At 38.0% G+C, this 19829-nt stretch overlaps 1 protein-coding gene across 1 annotated transcript; it reads left to right on the top strand.

Moving 5' to 3' along the window:
- The first annotated feature begins 18554 nt into the window (after positions 1-18554).
- LOC121195902 (myosin light chain 4-like) lies at positions 18555-19509 on the top strand. Its single transcript, XM_041059618.1, has one exon. It carries the CDS (start codon positions 18627-18629, stop codon positions 19233-19235), a length of 609 nt encoding a protein of 202 aa, XP_040915552.1. The 5' UTR covers positions 18555-18626; the 3' UTR covers positions 19236-19509.
- Positions 19510-19829: the final 320 nt, after the last annotated feature.

The following is a 19829-nucleotide window of genomic DNA, read 5'->3' as shown; positions in this document are numbered from 1 at the left end:
GAAATTAGATTATTTAAAATTTGGAATTTGGAACCAGGCTAAGGAGTTATTTCGTAGACCTGAATAATGCAGCATAGACAGGACATGTTGACAGGACCTATAAACCAATCACCACAACGATTTCAAGGTCATGTGCGTTTAGACACAAACCTTTGGGATGTGCCACTAGATTTGATAAGGAGAAAGACATTCTCTGTCCTTCTGGGCTGTCACTGCATCTGATATACTCCACTAATCAAATGCTTTAGATTACAAATGGTTGAGGTTAGGGTTGGGGCCATGGATAGGCTAAGGCTGGGGTTTGTTGTTAACCATGTTTGAAAGCAAAAGTGTTCACCACTGCACTCGAAGCCATCGTACCTAATTTCTCAACTCTGCACACAGAAAAATATTCTGAAAATATTTAATTATATTTATTTATTTAATTAATTTTCCTAATGTATATTATTCTGGTGCTAAACTATTTTGCTTATTGTGCTTGGCAGTATTCTTAGCATTTATTATTCAGTTATGAAAACACAACAATATATATTTATAAATTATGTACGACAACATTCTGTGTTCCAGCTGTTCTATGTCACACGGCTGCATCATGATCATTCCATATGTAGAGAAGAAGTGGAGTGCAAAAATGAGTGTGCATCATCATCTGTTTTCACAGTATCACCACATTACTGAAAAGTGAACAGGAAAATTGCCATATGTGCCATTTTATGTGCACAGACGCAACATCACGGCATTTGAACTGTATAAATTCTTGTTCTTCCTTACGACACAAAAGAATGTTTTTTGTAAGAGTACACACATTTTGTGGAAGATTAAAGGAAATAAGTGTGGAGGAACTAAACTAGATATGAGATTCTTGTATTTATAGTTACATAAATAGGCAGCAAAGTGGAGTACAGAGAGTAAAAAAAAAAAAAAATTAAGTACCTATAACACATCTCCAGGAGAAAAAGTTAAATCCTTTATCTGGTTCTAATGTGCTAAGATTTAAGTTTGGTTAATTTACAAACTGAATCAGGTTGGATGAGTGTTGTAATGCTGTAATAAAGTACAATCTCTGATGCAGCCTATGTTTTGCTTAGGATTTTACCACAAGATGGCATTGTGAAGACATATGAGAAATGTCACAGTGCCTTCTGTTACCTCCAGGGGGTAAGTTTAATATAGCTTTGTAATTGGATGTTTGTCACTTTGGACTAGGTCGACATCATTCAGGGTTATGGGCCATAAAGTCATAAAGTCTTTACTCAATTAATAATATCTCAAAGCTGGATTTTACTAAAAAGCCATTCCAACTTTTAAAACTCTCTATATTTAAAATAAAACTATTGCAGTATAAATTATTGCACCTTATTGGTGGCATTTCATATCAGTAAAAATGTTCAATTATTGTTAGGATGTGGGGAAGTTAGGAACCTCACATTCAACCCAAATCATTAACACAAAACACCACAGGCAGTGGTGAGTCAGAGGATAAATCTGTTCTGAGAGACGAAACAAACCCTGAACAACTGCTCTGTAAAAGTTATGTCTGTTGGAATGAACTTTCAGTTTTTAGGCAATGTATTTATTTTTATTTTTATTTTTATTTTTATTTTTATTTTTATTTTTACTTTTGCAGGGACAATAGAAAAACATGGATGTAGCATCAGGGAGGTCAATCATACATCTTTGAAGGGATGTTTTGAAGCATGGGTCTTACTGTGATAGGCTTAAAAAATACAGTCAATCAACACCCCAATATTTCTCTGTGTTTTTTTTGTTAGTTTTGTTTATTATGCTCATATCCATCTGTAAACTAGAGCGAGAAGAAATAAGAATATACATATGACATAGATGTTTTCCACTTCTGCTGTCTTGATTATGAAAGGTTAGATTCCCTCTTCAGACCTGATACCTTGTTAACTGAACAGTAACTCTCCAAATTACCTGCAGGACATGCATAAAAGAAGTTAAATCAATTATACAAACCCTTGTTGAAAAAAATGCATTGACTGCAGCTGAAGGCACCTCTGCATTGACATCTATCAGCAATCATGAAAAAAGGAAAAGGTAGATCCAATTTCTGGCTTCTTTGCTTAATCATGCTTGCTAAGACTTAAAACCATGTGCTAAAGGCAGAAGCAATATTATATCCCATTACTTGGAACCCACTTCAACCAATCAGTCTAAGCATCAGCAGCAGGTAGGCCTGCCAAGCAGCCTTTCTCTAAGCTCAAAATTATAAATTAATAGTCATAACTTCCCCCCAAGGAGCAAATCAACCCATAATCATGTGCAGCCAGTTGCTGCAGCATGAGGCAGTGCCCCCTGCTTTTAGTCATTTTTCTTGTAATTTTTTCCTGTAATTATTGTGTTTTCATCAAAGACAATCATGGTGACACAATGAACATTCCATAACAGCATGAATGGAAGCAGCAGATGAATACTGAATGTGGACACCTTGTGCAGCTGCAGAAGCAACATGTTGCACGTAAATGTGCCAGAGCAGAACTCCAAGGGCACGTCTACTTCTCCACGAAAGCCATGTTCCAATCTGCAGACAATACAATAGATGGGAAATGTGAAAACCATTTTACTCTGAGCTCATTGAGACAAGTCTACGGTGGACTGCTTTTGTCAGTAGTTCTCTCTTGCATCTCACTGGTACACCACCTACATTTTGTTCCTGCCATTTCCTCCTTCAATCTCTTCTTCCTCTCCATCTTCACACATTGAAATATTGTGAGAAATGTCTGGATCACTTTGCCAGGAGCTAATTGCATCATGTCATCACAGGCACCTAAATTGTGATTTTAAAAGTCCAAATGTTCTTTCAATTATGCCACTTTGAGCCCTGCTGTATACTGCACCAGTGAGTTTGAAAACACATTAAGCAATGCTATTTAACACTTAAAGCATTACAGTTGTAAAAGGCAACACACAAATCTCTCTCCTTTCTGCACATCATGGCCAACTTGTGAGGAAAGTAGAGGTGTCATGTACACACCAGAGCCTTGGTATTATTCCACACTGGTGATTTGAAGCTGTTGCAGGTTGTCAGTTGGAGACAACTTGAATGTTGACCCCATCTTATGTATGACATGAAAAGTATTACTATATGAAACTTGCATGTCTACCTAACTGTACAATGTCTCTGTCACACTCCCCAGCATTTTAGAAACATCAGTGGAAAAACATGTCAACTTCTTTGCACCTGGGGGCCCAGTAGAGACTGACATTTTTTTCAGAAATCCTGTTTGTCATGGGATTTTTTTGGACTCCCGTGGAATAGCAGTCAATTTCACTATTCATCTCATGACTGGGATGGGACAGGAAAAAAAAACTTTCTTGCAGTCCCAATTGGTAATAGACTTAATAGAGGCTTTTCACATTATACCTAGAATATCTGCTTTTTTTTCTCCATGTTGGAAGGAAGAGCAGTTGCTATGCATTAATCTATGTAAAATAAATATAAAAACAAACAAATAAATCGGTGCCTTAATCATATGCTTTATAAATATTTTTATGCTTTTGCCCTGCACAGAATGTGGGTGTTTGTTTATCAAAGGTTACCAATAGCTATAGGTTGAGATGCTTATCCTGAAGAACAAAGTACACGTAGGCTGCAGTACAAGGTAAACACACAATGAACTGACCTGTCTTTTCAGCTCCTGTTTTATGGACCATCGCAATACCACTGCTGCTGTCTCGGTTGTGGCCTGTATGAAAGCAGCCAATGTGATGCTATAGCTGATGTATTGCAGTGTATACCACATAAGCTGCATTCATAAAGGACATGGACGTCATTTTAAAAAAAAAAGGTATGCACTACGCATTGAGTAAATGCTGCTGTGCTCCCAAGAGTGTTTACAATCGTCAGTAACCTTTGCCACCCAACCCCTGCACTTTTTGTCATGATCATGCAGACAGTTCCAGCCTATCAGACTATCAACAGCCTTTTTGAAATTTCCTTTTGTGTGGGTGTGTAATGTCTGCTCGCTTCATAATGTCTGTTATCGCTTTTAATAATCTCTGCACACCCCCATTCATATCCTTTTCATGTAATAGGGCAAATATATTTGAACGTAATATTAAGAGCTGTTATGACAGTTGTCCTGCCAAGCCATTTCTTCTAGGCATATTATTAAAAATATTTACTGTAGGTGCTTGGCTCTGGTGCTTATTTGTTGAAATTAATTCCAGAGTGCTCTAAATGTTGTCAGCACTGCTGAGCCGTGCCGGTATTTCACAACACAAACCATGAGGGTCGCAAAGCCTAAAGTCACCATGTGTGTGTGTTATGTGTCCATAAAACTGGGTGTGGTAGAGGGAGGGGGGGATGTTTGTGTGTGCAACAGGGCACAGCTTGGCTATATTCTGTTAATGGCGTTGACTGTCACTGAGGGAGTCTGCAGCAGAATCTTAAAATTACCAGAGTTGTTGAAGGTGCCACAGAGGCTAAACCCACCAGTTTTATAGCCTGTTTTCTCTGGAGATACTAAAGTTTTTATCCCCAGGGATCATAAAGTGGGCTCATAGAGATGTCGCTCCCAAACCAAATATTGTGGAGTGTCTTCACCCCATTTTAAACAAACTGAATTATTTTACACAGAAGGTGTGGATTCCAGACCTTGCCAAAGACTGGGACAGCTCTCCTGTAGGGACACATCTGTTCACATTTTCCTGATTTTCTCTGAAGAATTTATTAAATTACGTGCTGCCTTCCAGTCAGTGTGAGACCAAGATTGAGTACAGCCTATACTTTCCTGCTGTCCCCCCTGTCAATCTTAATGGTTATTGCTACAAATTTGACGGCCTGAAGGCTGCAGCCAAGTTCTACCACACAAGATTTTCCCATAGCTAGACAAGAGTGCCAAACAAACCTCATCAGGTATCATCAAAAGCATATAAAAACAAAGATACTTAGCACTTAGTATAGCATTAGTTATTGATGTGTTAAATGCACTCATGGAAAGAATCTAAGGGACTGTATTTGCTTGGCTGCAGAAATACATAAATGTTGATATTTTCTTCATAATTAAAATCAGCGATTTCACAATGATTTGAACATTCAGGCATGAAGCAAACATGTTAAGATTACAGAGAAGAGGCTCAAGGACTGAGCCATGGGGAGGCATGTTGGTTCTCCCAGAATCAGATTTGCCAAGAGAAATAAAAGTACTTCCTCTCTTGGAGATAGAATTTCATTGACTTGAAGCACAGCATCAGATATTTCAACCCAGTTTTCCAGTCATCACAGTAGCTCTGCACACACACAATAGAAGCTACATACACACATGCACACAAAGTCACACCCTGAAAAAAGACCATGTACAAAGACACGAAACTACACATGAGGTCCCACACACACACACATACACACACGAGCACGCTGTGTATTCAACAAGATCAGCTTTCTAGCTGGAGCCTGGGGACAGGTGCACATTGTTTTTTAAAGTCTAACATTCAGTTAGTGCTTACTTTCCCATATCCCCTGCCATCAAAATGTCAAGTGACACTTGATTAACACTGGAGTTGAGAGACTATGGATGAATGGAATATGTGAATGTATCAGTAGTCTTGTCAAACTGCTATTCATCTCAGTCTTTTCAAAAATGACTTTTTATGAGGGTATTTTTTCCCCTTGGAAGAACATTTTTCTGTGCTCCTCTCTTTCCATAATAGAGCTGTTATTAGGTCTTATTTTACATCAGATGCCCACACACAATATGTTATATGAGTTTGCTGACATCTCAGTACAAACCACTGTGTGGAAAAAATAGAGCATTTAGAGGTGTTGGTGGAGTTGGTGGAGACCAAATTAAAGCTAATAGGGAAGTGAATATTGGAATAAAATTTTTTGAGTGGACGGAAAGAAGGCTTGTAATTAATGACAATGTCTGTGTGTGTTGGATGTGTAAATTCGTACAGCTGTTTCCCAACATGCTCACTATATGAACTTTATTTACAAGGTGATAATGTATATATCATGTTTACAGCATTATTTTTCTTTTCTTCTTGTTTGCTATCTATATTTGTGTGACAATGATTATAGTTTTTCCTGCAACCGGTGGGAGGTTTGATACCTTTTTTTTTTGCAGCATACTGTCTCTCCACCACAAGCAGGTTGTTTGTTGCACCTCCAAGCATAACACCTAGCTGCAACAACCCATTCTTGTGACATCCTGTCGGAGAGATCTAATATTAGACTTCCGTGTTTTCCAGTTTTACATTCTTGTATGAACAATTTTGTATAGTGGAATTATATTTTGTTTTAAGCTACAGTAATGGTTAACGGGAATATGCCTCTTATTTGCTGGAGTGTCTAAATGACCTACCTTTGGAGTATTCATTCTGGTTTTCATCTGCTTTTGTGGGGACTGTTCTCTGGTCTCTTACACAACTTCAAAACAGATGAACAAAGATCATGGCAACATCACTGTTTAAGTAACTGCTCTTTGTATGAGTGATTTTTTTAAAAATTCATTATTCTTCCATGATGCTAGCTTCAATCCATGCTGTTTTCAATTAAGTAAGAGGACATATTACCTGTCCATTCACAATGTAAAGCACTGCGATAAAGGCAAAGAAATGGACTGAATTAAAACTGTTCGGAACCTGTGCAAGAGTTGCACCAATTGTACCTTCACAAAAGAATTGCTGACCATATGGTTTCAGGACATGATACTATTTGATTACCTTAGATGCTTAGCTCTTTCTCCTACATAACTGTAACTCATACCAACGGTAGGTATTAGTTGGTATCCAGCTATGCTACCTTGGAGAGATGTAATATCCCAGCAGCCTTCTGTATTTCTCATCATCATCTCTGTCTTTATTTATGCACCCATTACATTCTGTTGCAGGGGCCCCAGCTGTTACTCGTGCATACCATTTAGTTCAATAAAAATCTCACACTTTAAACGATTGATATAGCATGAGCACCTGCCAAAAACGAAAGGCCCTGTCAGCAGCATGCACAGTTGTTTATCTGAATTGTTTTGTTTTGTCTTTCCACTTTATCTGACATGTATATCTTACTGCTAAGCATGATTTGTACATGTGCCCAAAATGCTGGATAAATACAAGTGTCTTTCTTGGAGTATGAAAACAACATAAACTGATGGTGAGTGAGCACCTAGAGACAGTCTGTCTAAGCTGTGCCACATCCAATCTCGTTCCAATGAATAACAGGAAAAAACAGTGGTAAGCAAACAAATGAAGCCTCTAGTTTTAATCCATTCCACAATGTTTTTATCCAGAGGATGAGAGTGAAAATGTATAACAACAACCACCTGAAAAAAGTGAACACACTGTCACTTACAGAAAGAAAAATGTGGTGATTGTCTTAGAAAATAAATTGTCTCCAGGCCGGGTGGTTCTTGTTTTTCTGGGACATCTACATCCTGTTGCTATAACGACTGTATTGGCATTAGTTTTGTCAAAGTATTATCTAAAGACCTTGTTGTGATCAAAAACAACAAGAGCAGCAACACAAAACTGCAAAATCTGGCAAAAGGCTAAAAAAAAAAAAAAAAAAGTAATTTCTCAGTGTGGCCTTAAGATTTATAGCACAATTGGAGAGAATTGAGGGCATATAAACAGTACCACCACCTAAATGTTGAAAAATAAAATTATTTCCACTGGTGATCATCTCCAATGATGATGTTGTAATGCTTAGTTGTATTTATACCCTTTTTCATCATGAAGAGGAACCCTAATCTCAGAATATATCTCTGAGAGATTCTTCTGCAATGACAGCCATCGTCCTCAGTTGATTATCCATTTCTAAACTGAGTGTACACAGAATGCACACGTTTTCCATTTACAAAGGCTTGTTACTCACAAAGTTGTTTGCTTACTCACTTAGAAAAAAAAAATCAATTTCTGTCCATTATAGAACCATGCCATGCAGCACCAGTATATCCTTGGCAAAACAGTAAGGGGCCAGAGCACAAAGGATTCTGAAAAATGGACATGCCTTGGTCACATAGTCTTTGTAAAGACTGAATTGAATGTAGGGTGCCATGTTTTGCCAAATAAACTTGAGTCCTCCTGACGGCCTTGTTTTGGTGCCAGTGTTAGCATGGAGCACAGGAAATGTAAATGAAGGAGCACATTCATTTCTTTGCCGCAGATGAAGTAATTCATTTAAGTCTTAGATAATTAAAGTGTTTTATCTTTGTGAGATTTATAATGTCGATCTTCTTAGTAAAGGGCAGGAGGACTGATTAGTTCTCATTAAATTTATATCTTGTAATGCTGTTGAAATCCTCAAAGATAGATTAGAAATAAGAGACTGAAGACTAAGCTGAAAATCATATCATGAGCTGCAAAATTCTCTTCCAGTATAAATGGTAAATAATTTGCACATTTGATTCCATAAGGTGGATAATATGACTGTATCACTTTGCAAGTCTGACTATATTCTCAGGCTTCTGAAAAGTAATGTAAGCAGTGCCGGTTAGCTCAGGGGTGCAGGACATTGGTATATCAATCTAATCATGTCAAAAAAAAAAAACACTTTTACTGATTGCAATTTTCTCTGTAATGGAGGAAATACACCAAAAGTATACAAAACATATTCCTGACACCTGTTGCGGTGCATTCATATTCTAACTCTCAAGACATGACAGACAGATGATGAACAGAACCTTTAAATAGGGCGCCAAATCATCTTTTTCATTCTTTTTTACACAGGTGTGAAAACATTGCCTGTACAAGGAGTGGTGCTGAACCCTTGGTTTTAGAATGACAGGAGCCAGAAACACTTAGCACACAAAGCCACAGAGACACTGAACAGCCTGTTTGCCTTTTTTTTCCAGTTTGGACAAGTTAACAAGAACAGGGGGAATACAATTCTAGGTTTCTGTATGACATACTGTGCTGAGAGCTAATGTTAACACTATCAAAAGCAGTGTAACCCCCCTAGCACATTCAGCTCCAGTCACCCATGTGTCTCAGCTGCAGTCAAATGAGTGCTGCCCTGGTACACCTTTGTCTCGTTCACATAACCATATGAACCAAGGAGTCAGTTGCTAATGCCCAAGAAAGTGACCACTTTCTAGTGTCCACATTCTGGAAGATATCTCACATTTCAAAGATAATTTTCTGTAAGAAATGTTTGTTTGATTTGTCTCCTTGTGTCTGCGTGGGTTTCCTCCAGGTCCTCTGGCTTCCTCCCACACTAAAAACACATGCATGTGAGATGATATTGAAATTCTAACACACAGGAGTGTAGTGCTGTGTTTGTCTGTCTGTGTGTTAGTCCTGTAATAGAACAGCAACATTTCTAGAACGTACCTTTCTATCCAGTATATGCTGGGATATGACCAGTCCCCAACAACGGTACACAGGATGAGCTTTTTAGAAAATGGGAGCAGTAGGACCAAAGCAAAGCATTATAGAAAATGGATGAATGTTAATGCAGTATGATCAGATACAACAGACTTTTTTTTAAAAGAGTATAGATAAGCAAAATTTTTGAATATCTCACTTTCCAAAGACTGCAGCATATACTGTATGTCTTCTGAATACAAGAAATCCTGATAACTTTGTTTTTCTTCACTTTTAACTGCTTCTCATATGACTAAGTCCATGCCTGTCTTAATTGGCACTTTGAAACATTTTCTTTAGGAACTAATTTTCAGTATTTCTATATCTACTAGAGAAAAGGATTATTTCAGTGTAATAGCTAATTGAGAGGCATAAGAAGTCACAAGTTTCACTCCATTTATCTGCTCAGTGGGATCAGCCATAGTGCGGTCCAATATTCTTGCCACTATGAAAGCCCAGATATCCTCCATCCTGCTCTGTGGTCACATCTACAGCTGAACAGAGTCACTGGTCTTGTTGGACGGAGCCCCAGATTTGCCAAAGACCAGCTTGTGTACATGACTCCTTCTTCTGTTGCCCAGCAACTGACCTTGCCTCATTGTGTATGAGTCACAAGACGTGGTGGTTTGAGAACCAGCACTTCTAACAGTGACCGTCAATGGAGAGTGTAGACTTTGACTTTCCCCATGTCTTTCAGCTGAGAGAGAGTTGAGAAAGTTTGCTCAATGAAAAAGTGTTTAATACACTTTGTTCTGTTTAGTAGTTTCAGTCACCCAACTTTATTCCACTGTTTTGTTGATCAAAATGAATTTTCATACAGTATAATTGTCTCCCATGTTATTCCTTACGTGTCACATTGTACTGCGTAATGTATGTAATTAGTTATTCATTTCTGTTTATCACAGTGGTCAGGCCATGCACATCTTTTCTACTTAGTACAAAGAATCTGTGGCTGGGAAAACACTGACTGCTGAATTCTAAGAATTGAAAAAGAAGTGACCTCATCACAAAGCGGTACCACGAATGAAAATTAGTATCAACACATAACATCTCAGTTTCATCACCTACTACATCTCTATTTTGTCATATTTGCACATTGTTATATTCAATTAGCTAAACAATGAACCGGCTCGGTTCCCATTTGCTTTTATTATTAGAACAGCCATTCTTCTTGGTGTCCTTGGTACAAGAAAAAAAATCAAAACTGCAAATGCAACATAATAGCTTTACTGAAATTTAAAAAAAAAAGGGAACAGAGTAATGTAATATTAAAAAATGCTGGATTTAGCACATAAACCATTGAAAAATGTTGTTCGTTTCCTTGTTCTTTGCAGAAAATATATAGATTTGATTTTATGCCAAATCTGTCACAAATAAACATGTCAAACTAATGACCTGCTGGTGAAAAAAAGGTCCAAGTTATCTCAGCACTGATCCAACTCACCCTTGTGTAGGAAAACAGCTGAAGCACAACTGGAGTGTGAAATATGGACTGAACAAATTCAGACATAATGGCCTCAGTAGCCATGGCAACTATAATGGCTCATGTCAATATTTCAGCACCTGTCAAACCAACTGTGTACAGTCACTATAAGAGCTTTTTGGGCTGCTTTTTTGTCAACATAACATCTGTATTTTGGAGAATGCTAGCTGTCCTGTGCCTCTGTGCAGATCTCTTTTGTGCTTCAATCTGGTTTGTGTGATGGTTGTGTCATTTTCTCTGTTTTTTGAATACATTGCTTGTGAGTACAGGCAGAGTTTACTTACAAACTAAAGGAGATGCGAAAAAGGTAAAGTTTATAGTCCACATTTCTGTGCTAGATAGTGAAATCACTCTGAAGACATGTTTGGTCCACTTTTGCCAGGATTAAGGGTCTGAATTAAACATACAGGCATTCCAGCTGAGAAAAGCACCTGGTAAGCTTCGAGGAAAACATCTCATAAGCCTGTGTGCTGCTGGGATAAACAGGTACGAGCCATTCAGAGGCACGCTCCAAACACGGCATCAGAGGCACATCAGAAATAGACCGGTCCAGCTGAACAGGAGAGGATTCTGCCACCAAGCCAAGTACTCTGTGGAGAATAGGGGGGTATGAATAGCTTGGAAACTTCCCTAATCTCCCCGTCAGAATTCCAAGCCAAGCTTGTGAGAAGGAGGCATAGTGCTCATTCCTAGTATGGCGGATGTGCACTGTGATCTCCCTGCTATTGTTTGGGACAGACATAGGTACCTTATAGATAATATATGAGAAACAAATGTACTTAAAGTTTAGATAGTTTAAAGGGTCATGCTGAAATTAAAAAGAGTTAAATTCACCATTAAGTCATCAAGTACTGTCATAGAAGATATCTAATGAATTTAATTTACCATAACACAGATCCTTTTAGAGTTACTCTTTAATAGGTGTGCATTTATATTATGGGTGTCTATATTTTCAACACAAGTCATTCCCCATTATCAGTTAACTTTGCCATTCTGCAGTCTGTCTAATTGGGACATATGCCCCTGAATAAAATTGTGCTTGATTTTTGAACTGGGACTGGTGTATCTGATGGGCCTTTCAAAGCAAACAAGATACACTGATTGTCTGAATCACATATGGAAATACAACCCTGAGCATGAAATGTGCTCCCCTCTGATTCAAGGTTCACTGGGTTAAGTCAGTGCTATTGTTATTACAAGTGCTGACATTCAATGCTTGGCCTCACTGATGGTGTACCTTTTTTTTTTTTTTTTTTTTAATGACAAAGGTCACTTCTATATATAACTGAATGAAAGACGAAAGACACAAAATTCAGTCTTTCATCTACAGTCTGTTATTCATGTGTCCTAAGAGCATTTGCAAATTCCATTTTCACAAATGGATAACTAAGGCCTTATATTCAGACTTGTGCTTTTCATAATGTAAATATTTCATATTTCTCACCTAAAATGTAATTTAGTCTAAATGCAATTCATGTCCACTACTATTTTAAATGTTGTAATATAAAACTGAGGGCTGGGTATCACAAATTGACTCCCCTCATTTCATATACAGCACCTCTTTATCATGTTGTAAACTTATTGTGTTTTGATTAATTTCAAATTGCTTGCTTTGCTTCAGTAGAGTGTGAAATGCACTTTCCCTTTTGTAGTTTTTCAATTTCTATCATTGTGAGCAGGGGGAAAGAGTACGGTGTGGGCAATGAGAATGAACACATGGATGTCTGGTGTAATTAAGAAACTGAAGTATTAGAACAGGCAGTGCCTTCACCAGCTATAATTCATCAAACATGGTCTTAATTAAATTGTTTACACAGATGTCTGCAAGCTGGTTCCTGCAAGTCATTCCATTAGAACAACGCAATATTATTACTGGACTCATAAGAAAAGTTTTGTGTGGCTGTTCACTACGCCATAAAATATAGAAATTAATTCCTATTTGAGATTAGCTAATTCAAACAAGTGCTATATCTCTTTGGAAGTTGCTATGAAAAAACTGCCATTCTTTGGAGTGGCAGCTGTCGAGGGGGAAAGCACTAATGTTTACGCATTAAATACCTCACTGTCAACAAGTAATTGAATCTTGTTGGGCAAATGCTAGGTGTTTATGGTTCATTTCAACAGACTGATTCCAATAAAGCAAAGTATTTTTAGCAAGACTCAAATGTTGCAAAACAGTTGGCTCTTCATATGGAGGTAGAGATCTGTTTGATTTGAATTGGGGATATTTCAAGGCCGAATAAAACTGTTTTGTTTTTTTTTGTTTTTTTGTCTCTCACTGAAGAAAAACCATCATTTTAGTATTCTGTTCATGATATAATGTGGGTTAAATAATTCCACATACAACACCGTCAATGGGACTCCAGAGGAAAGAAGGTGGCTCAGAGTTGCTTCCCTTTTTAGACCGTTAACAAAACACTGAATCCTTAAAGTCTGAGTCACACCCTGTCAGAGCCATAGGAGGAATGTAACCGCTGTCTCAATCACTCTCTTTTATTAGCCGAGACCAGACCAGTGGTCTGCCTGCCCTCATTCCCAGTGTTATCTCAGGGATTAAGGGCTTGCTGTCTTTGACCACCCTCTCTTTGCCTGGCCACATAGAAATAAACAAACACTCTGAAGACCTCCACAAAACAGAGGCATGCAAGCACACACTCTCCCACACATGTGTTTAGAGGGAAGGAGTTACGCAGTGGAGTTAGAAGGGAATGACTGATTTCAGATAAGGATTTGGAGGATATAGTTTAGTCTAAAATCTCAGAATAGCCATTGTGAGTTAGAGTGCAGACAATGTTGTTTAAGAGAAGACAGCCAGTTGGAGGTAGAACAAAAAAATTACTCATAATTATGACTTACTATGTCATTATTGCTAGGAAAGATCTCATAATTATGAGATCCTGATCCTGTAATTACAAGATGAATAGAATTATAATAAAAAGCTTAAAATTCTTTTCAATTTTTGGAGGAAAATGTAACATTAAACATTAAAAGTCATCTCTTGTGTGAAAAGATGTAAACTTTCACAAGAATCAGGAAGTGTAATTCTGTCATGGACATTTTGAGTTACAGTGTGGATTGAAAGTGAGCGGGGTTTTTTAGCCTAAATTTGTTTATGTTTTGGAAAATTAGGCAGGCTGAACTGGCTGTTAGTATTTCCAATTTGCTGTGGACTACTGGATGTAGAGTCAATTTTCACAAAATTACTTTGATACCCAAAGCAATCTTAAAAACGCGATTATTCTCAGGCAAGTTCTGAAGTGGTACAATTCCTGTCCCAGTACATGCATATGTGAGTTACACTGTGCGCTGCAACTTGAGCCCCATTCAAGTTGCAGCCCAACAGTCCATTGCAACTAATAGTCTATTGTTTATTATCTGGTAATTATGAGAGCATAATTACATAGATCCAGATCTCAAAATTAAAAGATCTTTTCTTGTAATAATGTGATAGTGAGTCATAATTACAAGATAAAGTCTCCAAAATGTTTCTTTTGTAAATGAAGTATGCTTTGGTAGTAGAACAGCTCAAACACACATGGCCCTGCCATAATCACCCTTTTTTTATTTACTTTTATTTTAGTTTACCATAAAATAAATATAAAGATATCCCACATTCCCACTTATTGAATATCAAAGTGACAACATAAACATCAGTGTTTCACAATTCAATTAAGACAAACCCTTCTTGAGTACAATGGTAACACCATAAATCCATATAGATTACTGCAGCATTAACATATCAATATTCAGTAAGGAAGGCAAGACTGGACTTTTTTTCACAGGCAGGACATCATGTTTGAGCCACATCTGAGAGAGACAGAAAAGTCAATATGTGTACGTGCATATTAAGTCATATCCTGTTTTAAACATTTCCCTCTATGCATGATTTTAATGCCATCCACGATTCTTATCACTGTCTTCTTTCTTTGCAAATGTGTCGGCTCCCTGACATACTCATGAGTCTCTGTTATATCTGTGCTGACAGCGTCATCAATATGAATTGAAAGAACACAGTTTGGTTTATGCCTGCCTGGACACTTGCATTTTAACACTGTCATACTGCAATGCACTGTCAATCCTGGATTTAGGTTCTTCATATTAATGCCAGTTAATGGAACACAGGAGCAGGCAATATTCAACATCTTCTTCAGTTGTGACTGCTAGAGTATCAGACTTTCATTTTCACTGTGTACCAGATTATTTTAGAACGATGTTGTTTGTTTTTCTTATTAAATCAATATCACTCAAGTTGAACATGTGCATATACTTGGGGTTGTACATGTTCTGTAATATCACCATTTCTGTCTGAATAAACCAAATCCTAAAAAGTTGATCATAACAAGAGTATAGAGGCGGTATGACAAAGTTTAAGTAAAGCATTTGAAAATGAAAAAAAAAATAATAATAATAATATGTATGAGGACTGGTGTATGGGGGCCAGTGGTAGAAGTTCCATTTGCTCTCATTACTGTCACAAAGTTGTTTTTTTTTTTTTTTTTGTATGTATGTATGTACTTGTACTTGCAGTATTTTTAAAAATCAGCAGTGACTGAGTGACTGCACAGCTCATTCTGTGCAGTGAGACCAGAGAGGCTGAGTGCACCCGTTATATTTTGCACTGAGAATGAATCACCACAGAAGTTGGATTTACAGAAGATTGTGAAGGACTTCGTGGTGCACAAGACTCACAGAGTGATGTTCAGACAGATGTGTGCAACAAATTACTGTTGGAACTCACTGTGCAGAAGAAAGCATCAACAACTACTGCGTTGCCTAGCAACTTAGTGTTTCTATTTGTTGCTTGCCACCACTGTGGAGTTTATTTTGTTTATACATCACTTCTTTTTCTGCTGCTTTATTCTGCTGTCAATGCTATAAGAAGTGGGCGGCTATTTGATTTATGTAGCTTAAAATTGCTATATAAGGTCTATGGAGAACCTGGTACCCACCTGGTAGTCAGGTGCTTCCGTTATTTAGTCCATCCTTTTTATATCAGTCAAGGTAGGGTAAATAGCAGGGTAAATAACAGAAAAATCTCTGTTTAATGATATACAGTTCAACAGCACCACACACTACATCCTCTACAATTATCAACAGTTGAAACATCAACTCTCTAAAATAATTGGAAGAGAAACTGAACATTACAACCCTCACAAAGGGAGGATTTATTGCAGGACTGTTGTGTTAGGCTGAATTAGTTTTAGATGGGTGTACCTAAAGAACTGCCAACTGAGGCCATATTTGTAATTATCACTTGTATGCACACAATGCATATGCACCTGCGCATACGCCCAGTAGCCTAATGATGTTCTTTAATTTAATAGCTTAATTGAATTGAATTTAATCGTTTTTTCATATATTATAATTATCACCAACATTTTTCACTGTTCCCCTAACCCCTTTTAAAAACGTTATGCAGAACCATTACTCAGAGTACAATTTAATTGACATACCTTGTACTTTTTTCCGAGTACAATTTTTATGTAATTTAATACTATTTGAGGAAAATGTCTTTTAGATAACAGTAGTTTTACTTGAGCACAAGTTTCCAGTACTCTGCCCACCCCAGTGATCAGACACTGAAAGAAGGAATCAACTTGTTCAGTAATTGCAATAGCAGTGTACTGACAGACGGAAGTTTGACAAAAAAAAAAAAAAAAAAAGGAAAAATGGCAAGTCCGTCCCTCCATGACCTAACCAGACAGCATATGTGAATGCAGCCAAGTGACAGCTTGACAAGGCTTATGCTCAGGAGTTTTGGTCAGATGCTCAAGTCATAAAACTGACCTTGCAATAGTTTGTTTCTTTGTGTTACCAAGGTCTGATCTCAAGTTACTCACACTGGGCCATCCAACATGGGGATTAATTTTGCTGAAATTTAAAGAGGCCAAACAGCAGCAGCCGTAACCTTGAGGTTAACATGAATGTGAGCGGATTAAATTACTCTTAGCACGAGGTACTATTAGGAAAGTGGGTATGATTGATATATATGGATTAATTTGAACCTTTTGGTGAGTGAAATGACAGTAATCATTACCTGTAAGTAACCCATCCAAGTGAAGCAAGTGAAGAGGATAGCGAATGAAGTAAAACAGCCATTTCATCATTTCTCATTTTTTGGAATAATAGCCACAAGGGAAATACCTGGAATCTTACATATGTGGTGTTTCAGTATAGATATTCCATGTGGCCCCTCTTGCATTGCAGGTGTCACTCTTTGTTTCTGACACAAATGTACACATACTCAAATGCACGTACACACCAAAAGACGACAAATTAGCTGTCACTTTTACTAGCCATGTGACCTCAAAAGCAAAGAGGAGGGAGATAATAATCTTAGGCTAAGGACAAGTATACACACACATACACACACACACACACATCTGCACTCTAAAACTACACTGTCCAAGGACTTAAGGATCGAGAGAGACTGGCATGAAGATAGAGAAGGGTGAATGTGATTATCACATGGCAAGTTTTAGCTGTCCTAAACTGACTTGATAAACTGTGATGTATGCATAAAATGAATGTTGCTATGATTAAAATTGTGACACAGAACTGCACATCTATACCCGCTCTCCCGTAAATGAAATGAATTTTTTGTCGGTTAATTTATCATTCATTGAAGGGAATTGCAGAGCAGTCATCTACATAAAGCCAAGTGACATATTACGTATTTATAAACTAGACACATAATGGAATTGCCTTGCTTGCTTTCACCTTGTCACCCCGCAAAATATACTCTACATGGAGTGTAGAAAACAAAGGTAACAGAGACTTTTGAACCACACAGGATGGTGCCAGTTAGGCATTTGAATACCAAGTATTTTTGGTTAAAGGTGTCATATGTAGGTTTTTGCTATTACTACATTACCAGTGTTACATATACATATATATTATCTCACAATACAGACACTGAATGTAATTTTAATTTTAATCAACAGGTTGACCTTTCCAGTACATCAGCCTTTAATAAAGCATTAATTAAACCCTTTAGGGTCTTTGAGAGCTTGCCAGGTTCCTAGATGTAGTGGAGTACTCTAAGCTACTCAGTGACAGGAGGGAAAATGCAAGCAATCATGTATGTGGTAAATGAGAAATTAACAAAATCCCCAAACGAATCGTTAATACCATCCAAACACATCTCTCATTGTAAAAAGGTCTGGCAGACATTCTGTCGCTTAAAAACTATAAAGTAGTATGAAATAAGGCAAATTTAATGCATTTCCCTCAAGCCCTATCATCTTACTGTCTCATAAGAGAACGCCCTCCTCTTGTTGTAAAATAATCCATAATAACAAGTCCCAAAGTGAGATGAGCCCTCCTGAGACCTCTGACATAAAGAATTAACTGTTTGTGAGTTAGATACAACGATGGCCTGAAAAAAAAAAAAAAGCATTGTTCCAGTGACCAGTGATTCCCAGACTTACAGCAGTTAGCGAGCAAAGCTATTTTGGGCCCTCTCCCTCATGAGCTGATACACTGGCTGTGCCCTGATCCCTTTGTCCATCAGAGAGACAGAACATTTTCAGACTAATGCAACTGGACCCTCGCTAATGACAGCAAATAGCCCTGTCGGCTAGATGACAGCAGCTGAGAACAATACTTAATGTTGACATCACTTGCTATGGGGATCTATTTCGGTTTTCTTCCTTTTATAGTGTGCTGTTGGAAATTGCTATCTGGCTCCCTAGACAAAGCACATATAAAAGCTTTGGAAGAGGAGGTGGCCCTGTGTTCTGGAGAATCACTTCCAATCCCTTCAGCCTCTTGCTTGTTTCTCAGCAAGTACCAGCTCACCCCTGAATCCCTTAACAACATGGCACCAAAGAAGATTGAACCAAAGAAACCTGAACCTAAAAAGCCAGAACCTAAGAAAGATGTGGCCCCACCTGCTAAGCCAGCTCCACCTCCAGAGCCACTGCCTGAAGCTCCCAAGGAGCCTGAGTTTGACCCTAAAAGCATCACTCTTGAGTACACCGCTGACCAGATTGATGAGTTCAAGGAGGCCTTCACTTTGTTTGACCGAACACCCACTGGAGAAATGAAGATCACCTATGCTCAGTGTGGGGATGTGATGCGAGCTCTGGGTCAGAACCCTACCAATGCAGATGTGCTGAAAGTGCTTGGGAAACCACGGCCAGAGGACATGAGCACTAAAATGGTGGATTTTGAGACCTTCTTGCCAATGCTCCAACACATTTCCCGTGCGAAAGATCAAGGCAATTTTGAGGATTTTGTGGAGGGGCTCAGGGTTTTTGACAAGGAAGGCAATGGCACCATCATGGGAGCTGAGCTGCGTCATGTGCTGGCAACACTGGGAGAGAGGATGACAGAAGACGAGGTGGACAGACTGATGGCTGGACAGGAAGATGCTAATGGGTGCATCAACTATGCCTCCTTTGTAAAGCACATTCTCTCTGGGTGAACAGGACATTATTAACCGTAAAGACTTCATTTTACCTCTGTTTTTTCTCCAGTTTTCTGGATCCTTGCTAAACATTTGTCCATTTAGAGGTGAGCATGTCACTTAGTCTGTGACATTATTTTCACGCTGACAAAAGCAGAAGTTAATGTTCTATTAAGAACTGTTGACCACAAGACTTGTGATTAATTCTTTTTAATAAACACACTGAAATATAATGGAATGCCCGTGAGATAATGTGGATGTCCATAAAGGATAAATCCATTAATAAAAGAAATATAATTGCAAATGGCCTCACAAATGTCATTTCAGAATACCAAACATTTAAATTTGAAGAAAAGTCATGTGGGGTGGCTGATAAAAGTGCTCATTTCATGTCTATTCAACTTTTCAAAACAACTGTGTTAATGTGATTAGGACAAAGTATTGTTGGGACAGAAAAAAACAAATAGGATTTGGTGCCATCTGAAAACAGAACAGATTTGATTCTATTCTACTTTACACAAAGAGTGTTTGAATGAGTGTGCTTGTCATTGTGCTTGAGGGGCAGCTGCTGTGGATCAACATATACTCCCACATTCTGGACACACACACACA

This window comes from Toxotes jaculatrix, chromosome 16, assembly GCF_017976425.1.
Source record: "Toxotes jaculatrix isolate fToxJac2 chromosome 16, fToxJac2.pri, whole genome shotgun sequence".
Classification (NCBI taxonomy): domain Eukaryota; kingdom Metazoa; phylum Chordata; class Actinopteri; family Toxotidae; genus Toxotes; species Toxotes jaculatrix.
This window is presented reverse-complemented; position numbering and strand designations above follow the sequence as displayed.

Bases quoted from the DNA above. Each gene is read 5' to 3' on its own strand.
- LOC121195902 (XM_041059618.1), top strand. From the start codon at position 18,627: ATGGCACCAAAGAAGATTGAACCAAAGAAACCTGAACCTAAAAAGCCA.